Genomic DNA, 18,747 nt, shown 5'->3' on the forward strand with positions numbered 1-18,747 from the left:
GGGTTATTTTTAGTGTATAAGGATAAAAAACAACCCCATTCTTTTACATTAGCCTAAAATATTTGCAGTTTCATGGGACCATAGAATGCATTACCAGGTTTCTTATACATCCTTATGGGAAAAAATACCATAATTAACGTCGAGTTTCAAGGTACCACTGTATTTGCATGGATAATCTGTGTCATGTTATCTTACAGTATCACAGTAAAACATAAAACAAGGATTAGACCTAACACCAATACTTTTTGCATTGAAGTAAAATCTTTATAACACAATTAGTCAAAGTCAAAATCAAAGGCAAGATTAACCTTCTTAAAACAAGCCCTAATTTCCATATCATTTTAATATTTCAGCTGGTTTGACATTTCCCAGCTGCAGGAACGAAGCTGATTTAACACTTACTCTTAAATTTTTTGCAATTAGAATACAGATAGGCTTGGCTAAAAATTTTTTTATTGTTTTTTAAAGTAAAAGGCATATTTTCATGAAAGAAAGTCAGATGGCTAGAGTGTACCCAAGCCATTTGAACCATAGGGTAGGACCAGTGCCAGGAGACCAATTATTCAAAGAATTCTCTTCTGAAGCAGGGTGGATATAAAACAGCTCATTAGCCAGGGCTACAGACCAGTATTTTCAACAATACAGTCAACATGTGAAGGCTTTGCTTTGCAGATAGTCCCTTCTGCTCTGTTGAACTCGTTTCTGTAGATAAGGTGTGTGAAATTAAAGCAGCGACTAAACTCGGGTCTGTATGAAAGGTTTCATTTCACAATTTATTACATTCGCATTTCTCACACTCACTCACTTTCTTAACCGCTTATCCAATTAGGGGCAGGGGGGTGCTGGAGCCTATCCCAGCTTTTCAATGGGAGCAAGGCACACAGTAACACACTGGACGGGGCGCCAGTCCATCGCAGGGCAGACACACACACATACACACACCCATTCACCTATAGGGCAATTCAGTGTCTCCAATTAACCTGACTGCATGTTTTTGGACTGTGGGAGGAAACCAGAGCTCCTGGAGGAAACCCACACAGACATGGGGAGAACATGCAAACTCCGCACAGAAAGGACCCGGACCACCCCGCCTGGGGATCGAACCCAGGACCTTCTTACTGTGAGGCGACAGTGCTACCCACCGAGCGATCGTGCTGCCCTATTCGCATTTCTATGAACATATTTTCTATGGACATAAGAAATATTTAATGCTCCTAGAAGGCCGATCCTCGTTAAACAGGTCTGGAAGAGGTCACCTCTAAAGCCAGGCCTATGGCTGGTGTTTGCAGGAAAGTGCATTGTTACCAGCCCATCAGTGTAACCCAATCATGCACAGCCATTAATGGCAGGCTGGTACTGTCTTGTGGGCTCACATTTACATTTTCGACATTTAGCAGACGCTTACGCCCAAAGCAACTTAGTATAATAGTACTGTGACAGTATATTGTCTAAGCAATTGAGGGTTAAGGGCCTTGCACAAGGGCCCAACAGTGGCAACCTGGCAGTAATGGGGCATGAACCAGCAACCTTTTATTAGGGCTGTGCGATATGACTAAAAAAGTCATCTTTCTAGATGCTTTTAAGAAGTGGCGATATACGATACAATACAATATAAATTTAAAGTACAATGGCAGGCCACTGCCCATATTTTAGCTTATTTTGTTTATACGTTATCCTAAACACACAAAATATTGTAGTTCTGATACATTTTGACAGAATTACAGTGTATATATTTCGTATTATTACAAGGCTGTATTTGTGTTCATATTGACAATATTAATATTACATCTATATTATATACGTATATATATATATATATATATATATATACAGTGTATCACAAAAGTGAGTACACCCCTCACATTTCTGCAAATATTTTATTATATCTTTTCATGGGACAACACTATAGAAATAAAACTTGGATATAACTTAGAGTAGTCAGTGTACAACTTGTATAGCAGTGTAGATTTACTGTCTTCTGAAAATAACTCAACACACAGCCATTAATGTCTAAATGGCTGGCAACATAAGTGAGTACACCCCACAGTGAACATGTCCAAATTGTGCCCAAAGTGTCAATATTTTGTGTGACCACCATTATTATCCAGCACTGCCTTAACCCTCCTGGGCATGGAATTCACCAGAGCTGCACAGGTTGCTACTGGAATCCTCTTCCACTCCTCCATGATGACATCACGGAGCTGGTGGATGTTAGACACCTTGAACTCCTCCACCCCTCCACCTTCCACTTGAGGATGCGCCACAGGTGCTCAATTGGGTTTAGTCCATCACCTTTACCTTCAGCTTCCTCAGCAAGGCAGTTGTCATCTTGGAGGTTGTGTTTGGGGTCGTTATCCTGTTGGAAGGGAGGGGATCATGCTCTGTTTCAGAATGTCACAGTACATGTTGGAATTCATGTTTCCCTCAATGAACTGCAGCTCCCCAGTGCCAGCAACACTCATGCAGCCCAAGACCATGATGCTACCACCACCATGCTTGACTGTAGGCAAGATACAGTTGTCTTGGTACTTCTCACCAGGGCGCCGCCACACATGCTGGACACCATCTGAGCCAAACAAGTTTATCTTGGTCTCGTCAGACCACAGGGCATTCCAGTAATCCATGTTCTTGGACTGCTTGTCTTCAGCAAACTGTTTGCGGGCTTTCTTGTGCGTCAGCTTCCTTCTGGGATGACGACCATGCAGACCGAGTTGATGCAGTGTGCGGTGTATGGTCTGAGCACTGACAGGCTGACCTCCCACGTCTTCAACCTCTGCAGCAATGCTGGCAGCACTCATGTGTCTATTTTTTAAAGCCAACCTCTGGATATGACGCCGAACACGTGGACTCAACTTCTTTGGTCGACCCTGGCGAAGCCTGTTCCGAGTGGAACCTGTCCTGGAAAACCGCTGTATGACCTTGGCCACCATGCTGTAGCTCAGTTTCAGGGTGTTAGCGATCTTCTTATAGCCCAGGCCATCTTTGTGGAGAGCAACAATTCTATTTCTCACATCCTCAGAGAGTTCTTCATGTTGAATATCCAGTGGCCAGTATGAGAGAATTGTACCCAAAACACCAAATTTAACAGCCCTGCTCCCCATTTACACCTGGGACCTTGACACATGACACCAGGGAGGGACAACGACACATTTGGGCACAATTTGGACATGTTCACTGTGGGGTGTACTCACTTATGTTGCCAGCTATTTAGACATTAATGGCTGTGTGTTGAGTTATTTTCAGAAGACAGTAAATCTACACTGCTATACAAGCTGTACACTGACTACTCTAAGTTATATCCAAGTTTCATGTCTATAGTGTTGTCCCATGAAAAGATATAATGAAATATTTGCAGAAATGTGAGGGGTGTACTCACTTTTGTGATACACTGTACTGTATATATTGACAACATTAAACAAACCAGCAGAATCTCACAATCACATTCATGCTGTACAATTTACTTTGAATAAATGAGCATAAAAAATCCCGAAAACGTTTAATATTTCATAATGCTGTGCTATAATTGCAAAATGAAAGCACACGGTAAACCGCAGAACCGCGACCCAGATCAACCACACAGAAGCATAAAATCATAACCACTGCTTACCTGAGCTTCTCTTCTTCAAATTAAGACCAAATCTTTATTCGTGTGTTGTTCCATTAGGGATATAATCCACTTGATTTTCTTCTTGGAGGCCATCTTGTATGTTTCCAGAATATTTCCGGAATATATAAATTCATTTCCAACTGTGTTTGTCCACATAACTAATAAAAACCGTTTTAGATCATTTGTTCTCTCTGCTTTCACGGTATAAAGCTGAAACTGATAATTCGTTCATTAAGCTGTTAAAGAGATTGAAATTCCCCCCAAAATCTGAATTCGGAAGCTCTGATTGGTTTATACATCTGAATCTCTTTGATTTATGGAGCTGTTTATGCACGACATCATAATGAAACAGAGTGAGCAAAACGAATGAATCTTTACCGTAGATAAGAGCACAGCTCCCTGATTCGATTCCAACGAATAATTTGTTTGAAAAGAGTCGTTTCTGACTCGTGTTTCTATGTGTGTGCGTGCACACGCCCACCCGCTCATACGCGAAGTAAAGCGTTCCGTGCAGCGCTTTTATGCTCTGTTTTAAATGTTCTCAAATGGTAACCTGTGCATTCTACGCATACTCGATATAACGAATATGGTCATTTTCAACAATGTGTAAAAAGTAATATCGCAAATATAAAAATTTGATATTACTGTTATACCGTCCAGCCCTAGTTTTAGGCATTCTATGTTTAGCACTTGCTGTTTGAGACATTGAAACATTGAAACATTGCTCCCTGATTAAGGTAATTCATTTTTAATAAAAAAAGAAAAAGTTTGCATTATTAACATTAATGAAAGAGTTTATTGAATAATACACTAATGTTTTGTGTTTTTGTCTATTTGTAGCTGTTTAAATGGGCATATCTTCTGATGTTTTCTTGAAACATGTAAAATGTAATCATTTTCATTCCTTAGCTAACAAACAATTTTGCTGTACTATCCAACATGGTTGCAAATGGAACTCATTTTTAAAAGACCATGCCTCATAAACATGTTTCCACAACCCAGTGACCGAAAGCTTTCATATTTTACAGGAGTCTGAAAGTGCTCTTCTCCCTCCATCTTTCTCATCAATCTCTTTTCTCCATCTCTGCCCTCTGCTAGATTCGGATGCCCCTGCGGACCCGGTTGCCCCAGTGATAGTAATTCCTCCCAGGAACACAACGGTGGTGGCAGGGGTGAGCGAGGCCACCCTGGAATGTGTGGCTAATGCACGGTGAGTAAAGCATTAGAGAAGTGCTGGCCTTCGCATCTTTTCTGATCCATTTGATTTAGGTGAGCCCTTTTCTCAGAACCAGCCACTCATACTCCCATTATATGGCACACAAAGTTGTCAGACAGCCTTAAACATTTGTTATTTAATAACCACTTCAGGTAAGAGCTGAAACTCCTGTGAGAACTTTTCATATCTTTAGAAACATAATTTATTAATGTAAGATTACGATTAATGTAAGAGTATTTCAATTATGTTTATTTGAGGTTTAAGTTTTACCACCACTTTTATTCTCTTTTTAGACCTGTGGAGAAGCTAAATTTGGTCTGGAGAAGGAATGGAGTGGAACTAGCTAGTGGTGTGGGATCCTTTGGTCGCCGTCTGACCATCTTTAATCCCACATCGGCTGATGTGGGCTTGTACGTGTGCGAAGCCTCTCTTCTGGACAGTAGCGTCAACCCAGCTGAAGCCAGAGCTTTCCTTTCCATTATAGGTATCCCATCATTCTATTTTATACCTTGTCTTTCTAGTTCACTCAATAACACTCTCGCTGTGCACATTCTACACAATATTCAGAGCATTCAGAGTTATTAGTGTCCAGATATGTGGCTGTATAAATGTATGCCTCTCACAGCTTCAAGGTTGCCATGTTGCATGCCATGCCATGCCTGAGAAGAGTTCTGATAGAATTTTCTTTAATAGCTGTAAGCAGGTTGTCCCTTTAAAACAAGATCATGGATTTTAGCCTTAAATTCGAGGCAAGTCAAGTCAACTTTATTTATATAGCGCTTTTTACAACAGACATTGTCTCAAAGCAACTTTACAAAATCCAGGACCAACAGATACAAAAACCCCTGATGAGCAAGCCGAGGGCGACTGTGGCAAGGAAAAACTCCCTGAAAATTACAGGAAGAAACCTTGAGAGGAACCAGACTCAGCAGGGCCCATCCTTCTTGGGTGGCCTGGAGGATACTTTAAATAAATACACGATTTACACAAATCATACAAACACAGAATTAAATGAACTAAAACTTATAACCGGCAATAAATAAATAAATAATAGTCTAGTCTTCAATAAAGTCCATAGTGAGTTCTTGTCATTCTTGGTGCAATTACTCCAGACCCCTCACATCCGGCAGGAGCAGCATCGTTGTCACGACAGTCTCGACTTCAATCCTTAACCTCAGCGGGTAAACAGGTTTCCATCAGAATGCCCTCGGGGTAAAACAACAGAGAATGTAGTTAATAATGTACAATGCTAGTTGAGTAAAACAGTTTTACAGAGAGTTTTAGACTCCGGCAGCCCTAATTATTACAGCATAACTAAAAGGGAGAGCGAGCAGGTAACAAGGTCATGAAGGCTTTCACAGGACATCAGCGCCCACCTCCCCCACCGTCATCAAACCTGAATGATCGGACAAGAGAGGCAGAATGAAAGCAATCCAACATCCCTGATCACCACAAGTTTCTATGACCAAGAACCCTCAAGCTCTGCACCTTCGTCTATACTAATCAAAAGCCTGAGAAAATAAATATGTTTTCAGTCTAGACTTAAACACTGAGACTGTGTCCGAATCCCGAACAGAGGCAGGAAGATTATTCCAAAGTTGTGGAGCTTTGTAAGAAAATGCTCTTCCACCAGCCGTGGTCTTTTTTAATTCTAGGAACTATAAGTAACCCTGCGTCTTGTGACCTGTTAGATGTACAAAAGGTTCCCTTTTACCTTTTCAGACGATTGAAAAGGTAAACTGCCTTCTCTGTATTGCCCCTAGGTATGACTGAGGTTATACCTAGAGGCATGACCTCAGTCCTGCAGTAAATGGGTGCCGTGTCTGGACTGTATACTTGCCTTGCACCCAGGCATGAAGGGCCTAGGTCAAGGAGCTAATAAAGAATCTACTGATCACTTTAGGAGGTCTCAATGTCCTGTGCAGAGATTAAAGATCCTGTTAGATGTACAACCATCTCTGCAGCACTTCATAAATCAGATGTTTATTGGAGTGGCAAGACGGAAGCCAGTGTTCAATAAAACACATATGACAACCCACTTGGAGTTCTCTAAATGGCATGTACAGGACTCTGAGGAGAAGATTCTCTGGTGTGATGATTGGAAAATGTAACTCTTTAGGCAGAGCAGCGGGCACTATGTGTGACCAGTAAGGGTACATACAGTAATTTACTGGATATGAAGATGAAGGAATGTGGCCAAATACAGGAACATTCTTGGGGAAAACCTTTACAGAGCATACAAATTCAGACTGGGGTGACAGTACACGTTTTATAGGAAAAATGACATTGGCATGACAAGTCTTTAAGTAGCTCAGCCAATGGTCAAGCTTACACCTTATCAAGTGTCCAAGCAGAGACTGAAGATAACAGTTCACAGACTCGCCACCCAGTGTCTGGTAGACTAATGCTACAATGTACTGGTACTTGATCTAGTACCACTGCTGGGTAATAATCTGTTTGACTCATAAGCAAACAAAAGTCAATCAATCAATCAACATGAGGAAAAGATTATCTGGTGTGATGATAGGAAAATGGAACTCTTTAAGCAGAGCAGCAGGCACTATGTGTGACCGGGACAGGAAAACCTTTAGAAAGTATGCAAATTCAGACTGTGGTGACAGTACACATTTAATAGCAAAGCTGACACTGGGGTGACTTAGGAACAAGTCTCTGAATGTCCCTGAGTGGCCCAGCCAATGGTCAAGCTTACACCTCATCAAGCATCCAAATAGAGACTGAAGATAGCAGTGCACAGACTCTCCATCAAGTGTCTGATAGACTAATGCTACAATGTGCTGGTACTTGATCTAGTACCACTGCTAAATAACAAAACTAAATGTAATATTTCCATAAACTGAAATAATTCCAATATAATACAAACAATTTGATTGTTAATTCTAATAAATTGGTAAATAGATGCTATAGTATTGTAGTCATTTATGACCCACCTACTCATAATAAATCTAAGAATGCAGCAAGATACTGCTAATTAATCAAGACAGGTAAAAACTCCACTATGTTTACTTTGGTATTTGTCATACTGTGTAACCAACTCACTCCAACCTCTACTGGATTAGTGGGTGGAGCTTCCTGTGACATCACATCCTGTAGTAGTTAGTTTGTAGGGTGGTATGTGTTTGTTTTGCTGCTTCAACTCACTTTGTTTCTAGAAGTAATTGCTATGTAAAATTTGATCATTTTCTAATTCCATTTAATACATGATTTGCAGTTATAATCTATTAAAAAATAGAGTTGCTGATTAAAGTATGATATCACCTGGTATAATTACCAGGTGATCTTGCATAAACTACTAATTAAGGCCTCATCCAGATGAAATCATAGAGGTCACAGCTAAGCTAAGCAAAGCTATTTCTTTCTCTATTTTCTTTCTTTTACATTGGTGTTTTCAGTGTTTGTAACTGTAATAAGGATAGCAAGGCCTATTGGATTCTTCACCTGTTTTTAAAATTGACCTTCTGCTGTTGGTCAATTTTAAAAACAGGTGAAAAGCAACCAACAGACCTTGCTATCCTTATAATTAATGGATTAGTTGGCATTTCTAGTCTTTAGCTTTAGCTTTCCTAGTGGCCAATGTTAGCCAGCTGCTAATTTCTTTGTTGGTATCAGCCTGCTTTGCTATTTTTGCTTGTTATCTTGCTTGCTTTCTTTGTGTTGGTTTGGCTAAATTTAATGTTTTCTGTTTGTTTAGCTTGGCCTGAGTTTAGTTTACTATTATGCCATTTTTTTAAATTGTGTGTGTGTTTTCTCTCTGCTTATTTGGCATAGCTTAATGCTGAAGTTAAAAGTCTGCATACTCGTTTTAGATATGTGTATTGCTTGGCAGTCTTTGGATTTCTGTTATGTGCTGCTCTTTTTTGTTACTGAATGATTGGATGTGCTGCTTAACAAAAAATCAGAAAATCTGTTCATACTATACTGTACATACAGCACAATTCATAAACGACTTGTTTTTTGGTGGTTCTCAGATTGCATCTAATCTGCACCAATCTACCCTCAGCTTAATGAGATGATTTGGGTTTTCTTTCTGATCTTGGTAAAGTGACCATCCTGTTGTGGTTGGTTTGTAGGATGGTATGTGTTTTTGCTGCACTTTGTTTCTAGAAGTAATTGCTATGTAAATGTACATTTTTAATTTAATACATATGATTATTGCGGTTATAATCTATTAAATAGTAGAGTTGTTGATTAAAGTATGATATAATTACCAGGTGATCTTGCTTAAAGTACTAATTAAGTCCTAAAGGTCACAGCTAAGCTATTTCTTTCTTTCTTTTCTAGTCAGGGTTTGTAACTGTAATAAGGATAGCAAGGCCTGTTGACATCTTTTCCACCTGTTTTTAAAGTTGACCTTCTGCTGTTGCTGTTTATAATTAACTGATTAGTTGGCATTTCTAATCTTAAGCTTTAGCTTTTCTGGTGGCCACTGTTAGTCAGCTGCTAATTTCTTTGTTGGTATCTGTCTGGTTTGCTATTTTTTGCTTGCTTCACTATTCTTGTTTTTGCTGTTTTTGTTTGAGTTTAGCTTGGCCTGAGTTTTGTTTACTGTTATTTCATTTTATATTGTGTGTGTGTTTGTTTTCCTCTCAGCTTATTTGGCATATCTTCACGTTGAAGTTGAAAGTGCTCGTTTAATGTATGTGTATTGCTTGGCAGTCTTGGGATTTCTGTTATCTGCTGCTCTTTTTTGTTACTGAATGATTGGTACATGTACTGCTTAACAATCTGCTCATAATATACTGTACATACAGCACAATTCATGACCGACCTGTTTTTTGGTGGATTTCAGATTACATCTGATTATCTGCACCAATCTTCTCTTAGCTTAATAGATGGGGATAGGGATATTTTTCTGACCTTGGTAAAGTGACCATCCTGTGACCAGCTGCTTCAACTCACTTTCTTTCTAGAAGTAATTGCTATGTAAAATGTCATCATTTTTTAATTCCATTTAATACACATGATTATTGCAGTTATTATCTATTAAATAGTAGAGTTGATGATTAAAGTATGATATAATTACCTGATGCTCTTGCTTAAACTACTAAATAAGTCCTCATCTAGATGAAATCATAAAGGGCTAAGCTATTTCTTTCTTTATTTTCTAGTCAGTGTTTGTAACTGTAATAAGGATAGCAATGTCTGTTGTTTTCCACCTGTTTTTAAAGTTGACCTTCTGCTGTTGCTGTTTATAATTAACTGATTAGTTGACATTTCTAGTCTTTAGCTTTAGCGTTTCTGGTGGCCAGTGTTAGCCAGCTGCTAATTTATTTGTTGGTATTTGCTTGTTTTCTTGCTTCACTATTCTTGTTTTTGTTGGTGTTGGTTTGGCTTAATTTAATGTTTTCTGCCAGTTTCGCTTGGCCTGAATTTTGTTTACTATTATGCCATTTTTTTTATATTGTGTGTGTGTTTGTTTTCCTCTCAGCTTATTTGGCATAGCTTCATGTTGAAGTTGAAAGTACTTGATTTATGTATGTGTAATGCTTGGCAGTCTTGGGATTTCTGTTATCTGCTGCTCTTTTTTTGTTACTGAATGATTGGAACATGTGCTGCTTAACAATCTGCTCATAATATACTGTACATACAGCACAATTCATAAGCGACCTGTTTTTGGTGGTTCTCAGATTACATCTGATCAAATGCACCAATTTACTCTTAGCCTAATGAGATGATTTGGGTTTACTTTCTGACCTTGGTAAAGTGACTCTGACTCTTTCATTGTTTCAGAATATATTAGGACCTGAAGTTGTCTAACAATGGCTTTCCGATCTTGTGAAATCTATAATATGTTTTCTAACAGAGGCTTCTAGACCTTTCTCTTTTAATGCTTATAGATTAATCTAATGGGTACATTTAAACTATCCATATTTAAATAAGCAGGGAAGTCACCAAATATAGTCAATCTTGATTACTAACAAGGAATTATTGGCCATGCCATACCGTTAAATTAAACAATAATATGGAACGTTCTACACCACTTTCTACAATGAATCATTGTAGTTGCCTTGTGTATATTATTTACCCAGCTGTCATATGTTCACCAATCCATATATTAAACTAAAACAGGGTATTTATTCCATAGTACTGCATTATCATTCAATTGTACTCATTGAATAATAGTGAAATATTTAGAATCCCAAGACTTTACTGTATGTGTCATCATTTCAAGTCCAAGTCAAGGCCAAACTTGGTTTCCTGTACAGAAATCGTTCTTCCTTTACTCGTGCTGCTAAACTCACTCTTGTTCAGATGACTATACTTCCTATGTTTGACTATGGAGATACAGTTTATACAGTGGCAAGCAAAAACACCCTTCAGAAGCTTGATGCTCTGTACCATTCAGCTCTCCGATTTCTTACAAATGCTCACTTCAGAACTCATCACTGCTCTCTTTATTCTTTGGTTAATTGGCCTTCTTTACACGTTCGTCGCAGTATACACTGGTTTACACTCATCTACAAAACTCTCCTTGGTCGAACACCACCTTATCTACAAAACCTGTTACAGCCAGTGCCTGTTACATATAACACCAGGTCATCTAGCATCATTCAATTAAACATCCCCAAAACATACACTGCTTTTGGCTCTTCATCATTTCAGTTATCTGCTGCTAGAGATTGGAACACACTTCAGAAAACTTTAAAACTACAGGTCTTTGTTCCGATCTCAAAATTTAAGAACAGCATTAGGAATATTTTTACTAATACATGTACTTGTTTTACTATGAATTGATTGTTTTACTACTATGATTATAACTATTGTTTTTTTTTTTTTCCCTTATTTTCCCCTTGTTGATGTTGTTTTCCCCTTCCTCAAGTAGACTCTTCTACTTGCCAGGCTGTTATTGTAAATAAGAATGTGTTCTTAATGACTCGCCTGGTTAAATTAAAGGTTAAATAAAAAAAAAAAAAATAAAAAAAATGTACTAGGTACAACATGCATAACTTCTGTACCGTACTTTTTTTCTTTTTTTATTGAGTGTTCTTGTAATTTTTGTTGTGTCTTTTGCCCATTGACAAAGCTGTAATTTGTGCTGAAACTTCAGTGTTCTTACAGACAAAGGACATGACCCGAATATCCATCCACTTCTTGGATTTTTCCAGCATGTGTTGTTATACTTTGCATCTAATTCTGACCTTTATAATGAGTGTTAAATTTATCTGACTGATCTTTACCGGCCCCTGTTTGATCTGTTTTGAATTGTAGATGAGCACCAATGCTGGCACCAGGTCCTGCCAATGCAGGAAGCGTGTGCTTACACCAATTTTTAATTAGCTATTCAGAACTAAAGGAATTGTACATGCATGATGAACAGGTCCAGCTTGATTAAGTGATTGGTTAAACACATTATTGGGTTTTTTTTGTTTCATATTGCAAAAAAAACAATATTAACTACTACTACAGGACAACTGAAAAAATCTAAATTTAATTATGGCAGTCCTGATGTTGCTACTGTAAAAAGAAACTTTTTATTAATTTCCAGAGCACTGAGCACTTGTTTATTGCCCTTTTTAAAACAAATCTGTGAGTGAGGTATGAATAAAAGTTCTAAATGTCTGCATATAAACAAGCATTTCTTAGGAATAGTATAAGGTAGCACAGGATGATAAATGTAGCCTGTCGGAATGACATCTTTCATAAGTCAGGTGCTCAGTGGCTGTTTGCACGGTTGTCCAGATTTGATGCAGGATTATCTAGTTATGTATTTATATGAAAGGTCCACTTCAGCACGAAGTGAATGTCTGTATAGCTTTCCCACTCAGAGTACACTCGCAGCAGTCACAGGAGAAAAACAAGGCAGACTCCTCACAGGCAGTGACCAATGGAAGGTTTAAATCCAGGTTAATATGGTCACTAAAGGCACTACATAACAATTCAAGAAATATCAAACAGCGTCTCTAAAATTAACTAAAAAATTAAAAGTTAAACATGAATGAATTTACCTGTTGGTTAATGTATTGGAACACTGACATCTACACATTACACCTGCAGGAGCTTTGATGACTAGTATTTGCCAAACCCAGATTGCCAGATATAGATGAATGATTTGTCACTGTATGAAACACGTTTTCACTGCTCCAGAGTGCAGTAGTGACATGCTTTTCACCACTCTATTCGATGCTTGTCATTGTTTTTGATCATGTAAGGCTTGTATGAGGCTGTTCGGACTCCTCGGACTGTTTGGAGCTCAGCAGATATACTATACACTTGCCAGGTGGTGGCACGGTGGCTTGGTAAATAGCACTGTCTAAGTGCTACTGAATTAGTCAAAGCTAAATAAAAAAACTAACACTGTTTTAAAACATATTTAACATTTGTTTATGCATTGTATTTCTGGAAGTTGTTTTAATCCTGCTAAATTTGCTGTTAAATACTAACAAAGCAGTTGTTTTACCAACCACACAGACAGTCCTGACACAAATATTAACTGAAAAAATATAATTTAGGATCATCTGGGAACCGAAGCTGACATTGTAATTAGGGTTAAAATGTTCAGTTAAAATTGTTTTTGGAGTAGCACCATAGTGGGCTTGTTGCTTTCTTTTTGTTTCTTTGACTGTGTTGCTGTTAATGTTCTTTTTCTTATTGTTGTCCATGTGACTTAGTTTTTTTCTTATAATTTTTAAAATGTGTTAATTTATTTACTTTGTAAACCAGATCTAAATCCCTTAATGCCCCCAGTCCCTGTTGGGTTTAGCTTTTGTATTTGAGTGTTAACCTTAATTAAAGAAATGGCATGCATACAATTCTGATTTTTTTTTTTTATTCGAATAGCAGGACCACAAGGTTATCCAACAAAGCGACTGGTGGTTTGCCAATGCCAAATTTCACTGGCAAATGGGGCATGAGTGGGTGTTAATTTCCAGCTCTGTTCTGCACATGGTTTAGAGTAGCAGCTGGAGTCCACCTGCCCACTCACTTCAACCACTTTCGCTTACACTACAGCACCACAGACTGATCTGTATGATAATTTTATTGCTTAAGTGCATGGCATTTACTTGTTTGCCTGTGTTGACTGCTTCTTTGCTTTTGGCAGAGGCTCCCTACTTTACGGCCGAGCCCAGGAGGAAAATGATGGGAGAAGTGGAGAAAAGTGTGGAAATCCCGTGCCAAGCTCGAGGTCAGTCATGCAGATTTACCTTAATACGAAATGTAGTTATAACTTCCATCATCTATCTGCTGGAACTTATCAGTTGCTGTTCAGGAAAGCTTTCCCAGCTAAATGGTGCTTGTAGGAGGAAAGATCTGCCAGAGGATGTTTATTGACCACTGATTTAGAGTAGATTAGAATAGATCTGCTACAATAGATTACACTGTCAGCATGCATTCTCTTCATTCTAAGACAATGCACAGAATTTACACTGACTCACAACATTTACAGCTTTAACAGTACACCAGCTTCATGTAGAAACATTGTGTGAGCCTTTTCACACCAAACACTCGCCAGTTAAAAAAAAACCCAGCAATATATTAGTCACAAGACTACATCAGCCGATTCCTCTGTCCTCTTATTTCTTACCTTTTTTTAAGGATATTTAAAGATTCAAAGTTTCATTTAAGGGACACTTATTAAAAGCGACTTACAATTATGACTGAATACAATGCAAGCAATTGAGGGTTAAGGCCCTTACTTAGGGACCAACAGTGGCCACTTGGCTATGGTGGGGCTTGATCGGGCAACCTTCTCTGATGACTAGTCCAGTACTTTAACTGCTAAGCTTCCACTGAAATATCAGTAGCACCTACATGTGTATGCTTGTGTCTTATATTTTATTTATTCAATAATTATTTAAGTAGAGTGAAAATGCGACCCCAGTGGCATGGTGGCTCGGTGGGTAGCACTGTCGCCTCACAGCAAGAAGGTCTTGGGTTCGATCCCCAGGTGGGGCGGTCTGGGTCCTTTCTGTGTGGAGTTTGCATGTTCTCCCCGTGTCTGCGTGGGTTTCCTCCCACAGTCCAAAAACATGGTCAGGTTAATTGGAGACACTGAATTTCCCAATAGGAGAATGTGTGTGTGTTTGTGAGTCTGCTCTGTGATGGACTGGTGCCCCGTCTAGAGGGTTACTGTGTGCCTTGCTCCCATTGAAAAGCTGGCATAGGCTCCAGCCACTAGCGACCCTAATTGGATAAACGGTTAAGTGAGTGAGTGAAAATGCAACCCAGTTGTTTATAGACTAGCTTTTACACCGATCTGCCTGGTGGCTCAATACATTAAAAGGCTTTTTCTTTTCTTTTGCAGTCCCTCTTTTCCCTCTCAATGTAGTCATTTCCAATTCCTGATTATAACTCCTCATAGCTGCAGATCTCAGCACTGACCCCTCTCAGGCTCAGCCAGTTGTGCCTCTTGGACACCTAGTCAGGTTTGAATTTCATCCTATCTAGGGCAGTTGTAGCCTAGCAGGTAAGGTACTGACCTAGTAATCGAAAGGTCATTGGTTTAAGCCTCACCACTGCCAGGTTGCCACTGTTGGGCCCTTGAGCTAGGCCCTTAACCCTCAATTGCTTATACAGTAGACTGTCACAGTACTGTATGTCGCTTTAAATAAAGACTTCTGCTAAATGCCGAAAATGTAAATGTATCTCTTAAACATGCAAAAGGTGGACTGATTGCTCGAAAATTCTCTTGGGTGTAAGTCAGTGAGTGAGCCCTGTCTGGTTTGTGTTGCCGGACCCACCTAAACCTTGACCATGATGAAGTGGCTACTAAAAACGAATTGATAAATAAATAGGCAGTAAAATCAGGGCAACTATAGCAGCTAATAAATAATTGATTGGGTTCTGGCTGGTTAAATAAATAAATTTCAATGTTTAAAAGAATCACTTTGTTTAATTACATTAAACTTCCTATTGCTAGGTAACAACTAGGTACATGACTCATGTGATGTCAGCCTATGGGGATCTACAATTACTGCCCACCTAATTAGGAACACTGGTACACCTACTTATTACCCAATCACTCAGAACCGTACTTAATGTTCAAATTAAACGTCAGAAAGAGTGGAAAATGTGGTCCTACTGATTTTAACCAGGGTATTATTGTTGGTGCCAGACAGACTGATTTAAATATGTCATAACGATCTCTTGGGATATTATGCCAACAGTTTCTAGGGTTTACTCAGAAAAATAACAAGCATACATTGAGAAGCAGTCCTGTGGGCGGAAACACCTTATTAATGAGAAGGTCAGAGTAGAATGCTGTGACAGGAAGGATACAGTAATTCAAAAAAATTACTCTTTACCACAGTAACCAGAAAAGCATCTCCTAATGTGCAATAAAGCAAACTTTAAATGGGATAAATTACAACACCTGAATACCATGTTGGGTTCTACTTTATTTAGCCAGGAACAGAAATCAAAATCTACATTTTGTACATGCTAGCTGTACCTAGACAGTTAAAGATTTAAAATTTTCACCTAGTCTCAGTTGGATCTCAATTTTAGCTACAGCATGTTGCTGGGTCCAAGCTTTTTGTTGTTCCATGAACGTGACGATGCATTTAGTGAGCTTGCCACTCTATACAATAGAGCGCCTTTGTTGTAGGATGGAAAATTTGCAGCAGTCGAGTGGTCATATTCACTGATCAGCCATAACATTAAAACCACTTCCTTGTTTCTACACTCACTGTCCATTTTATCAGCTCCACTTACCATATAGAAGCACTTTGTAGTTCTACAATTACTGACTGTAGTCTATCTGTTTATCTGCATACTTTGTTAGCCCTCTTTCATTCTGTTCTTTACTGGTCAGGACTCTCCCAGGACCACCACAGAGCAGGTATTATTTAGGTGGTGCATTCTCAGCACTGCAGTGACACTGACATGGTGGTGGTTTGTTAGTGTGTTGTGCTGGTATGAGTGGATCAGACACAGCAGCGCTGCTGGAGTTTTTAAATACCATGTCCACTCACTGTCCACTCTATTAGACACGCCTACCTAGTTGGTCCACCTTGTAGATGTAAAGTCAGAGACGATCGCTCATCTATTGGTGCTGTTTGAGTTGGTCATCTTGGAGACCTTCATCAGTGGTCACAGGACGCTGCCCACAGGGTGCTGTTGTCTGGATATTTTTGGTTGGTGGACTATTCTCAGTCCAGCAGCGCTGCTGTTTCTTATTTACTCATACCAGCACAACACACGCTAACACACCACCACCATGTCAATGCCAGTGTCACAGCATGAAAGGGATCTAACAAAGCAAGCAGATAGACTACAGTCAGTAAATGTAGCACTACAAAGTACTTTTATATAGTAAGTGAAGCCAATAATATGGACAATGTGTGTAGAAACAAGAAGGTGGTTTTAATGTTATGGCTGATCGGTGTATATGCTAGTTTCCTGGCACCTGGGATCTGCAATAAAATACAGCACACTCTTTATAGTTACCTATATCCTAAAGCAGGTATTGATCAGAAAATTGTTAGCAGTGATTTATAAAATCCTACCGGCTCTGAGAATGTCATTCTCAGCTGCCCATAAGAGAAATGGTGGCCTTTTGAATGAGCAGCTGGGTCATCATTAGCTTCGAGAGATGAGTAGTTGATGGGGGGGAAAAGCCAGTGCTGCTATCATTATGTTGGGGAAGGGGAATGGACAGTGGAAATGGCATTGGCTTTCTGCCAAAAATATTCTTCATTACTTTTCACGCAAGTCGTCTAATAGTTCCAAAATGGAAGGTCAGCCCAATAGTCAGAACCATATTTACAATATTTGTCAGTGTTGCGTCCAAGTGTCACAGAGCTGCAATTTCAGGAGTGAGGGGAAAAATGATCCTGTCAATATCTGATGCACTGAGAAAAATATAAACAACCTGCTCAAACAGCTCTTATTCTCCTGAGTGGAGAGCAGAATCAATTCTCTACTTTCTTTACTTTTTTGATGGGCATTGTACAAAAAGAATTTGTTTAACAGTTTCCTATCCGTAAAAGGGAACAGAAAATAGGCCTCAGTTTGCTTAAAGTAGGATCGGTTCTACAGGATACACCGCCAATCCCTAAACGTAGCCAATTATGTCTGTGTAGACGCCTGACTGACCAATGGCACCACTGAGATTTCTCCTCAACGGGGTTGGCTTAGCGTAATATACCACTGTGCCACCCAAGTGCCCAATCAAGTCGAAGCCTGGAAACTTTGTTTGGTAAATACTGTTTTTCTGTGTGTGTGAACAGCTGACAAAACATTACAGGGTAAGAAAACTACAGAAGCAAGTGATTTACAGTGACTCGAGAAAGCAGTGAAAATGTTTGGACGTGTGTTGTACATAATGTAGACAGAAACAGCTGTAGATACACTGTGTTTACTGCTAGAGCTTCTTTTATACGAACCATGTATTATGGGGTGTCTCGATACTTCAAAACAGCGCACAACTCATGTTTTCATAAGACACGGCTAATTTTCACTGTCGTTGATTTGACAGTTGATAATTTCATGCTACAACCTCAAATCAGAAAAAGTTGGGACAGTATGGAAAATGCAAATAAAAAAAATGCAGTGTTCCTTACATTTACTTTAACTTTTATTTGATTTCAGACAGTATGAATGCAAGATATTTCATGTTTTGTCTGCTCAACTTCATTTCATTAGTAATATACCTCCATTCCTGCATTTCAGGCCTGCAACACATTCCAAAAAAAAAGTTGGGACAGGGGCAATTTAGGGCTAGTAATGAGGTGAAAAAAGTAAATAATTATGTGATTCCAAACAGGTGATTGTAATCATGGTTTGGTACAAAAGCAGCATCCAGGAAAGGCCGAGTCTTTGATGAGCAAAGATGACCAGAGGATCTCCAGTTTGTCAACAAATGTGTGAGAGAATTACTAAAATGTTTAAAAACAACGAACCTCAAAGAAAGATTGGAAAGGATTTGCTCAGACGGCACTGCATCAAGAACCGCCACTCAACAATA

The 18,747-nt window shown here is 39.1% G+C and overlaps 1 protein-coding gene across 2 annotated transcripts in view; it reads left to right on the forward strand.

Annotated features, from left to right (window-relative positions):
- The window catches only part of sdk1a (sidekick cell adhesion molecule 1a), a 563,685-nt gene that overhangs the window by 382,733 nt on the left and 162,205 nt on the right, over positions 1-18,747 (forward strand). For both annotated transcript variants that reach the window (XM_063012551.1, XM_063012559.1), the window contains exons 6-8: positions 4,706-4,817; positions 5,117-5,307; positions 13,882-13,965. In XM_063012551.1, coding sequence (XP_062868621.1) covers positions 4,706-4,817; positions 5,117-5,307; positions 13,882-13,965 — 387 coding nt within the window. The remainder of the gene's footprint in view (positions 1-4,705; positions 4,818-5,116; positions 5,308-13,881; positions 13,966-18,747) is intronic.

This window comes from Trichomycterus rosablanca, chromosome 2 (assembly GCF_030014385.1).
Source record: "Trichomycterus rosablanca isolate fTriRos1 chromosome 2, fTriRos1.hap1, whole genome shotgun sequence".
In the NCBI taxonomy this organism is placed as follows: domain Eukaryota; kingdom Metazoa; phylum Chordata; class Actinopteri; order Siluriformes; family Trichomycteridae; genus Trichomycterus; species Trichomycterus rosablanca.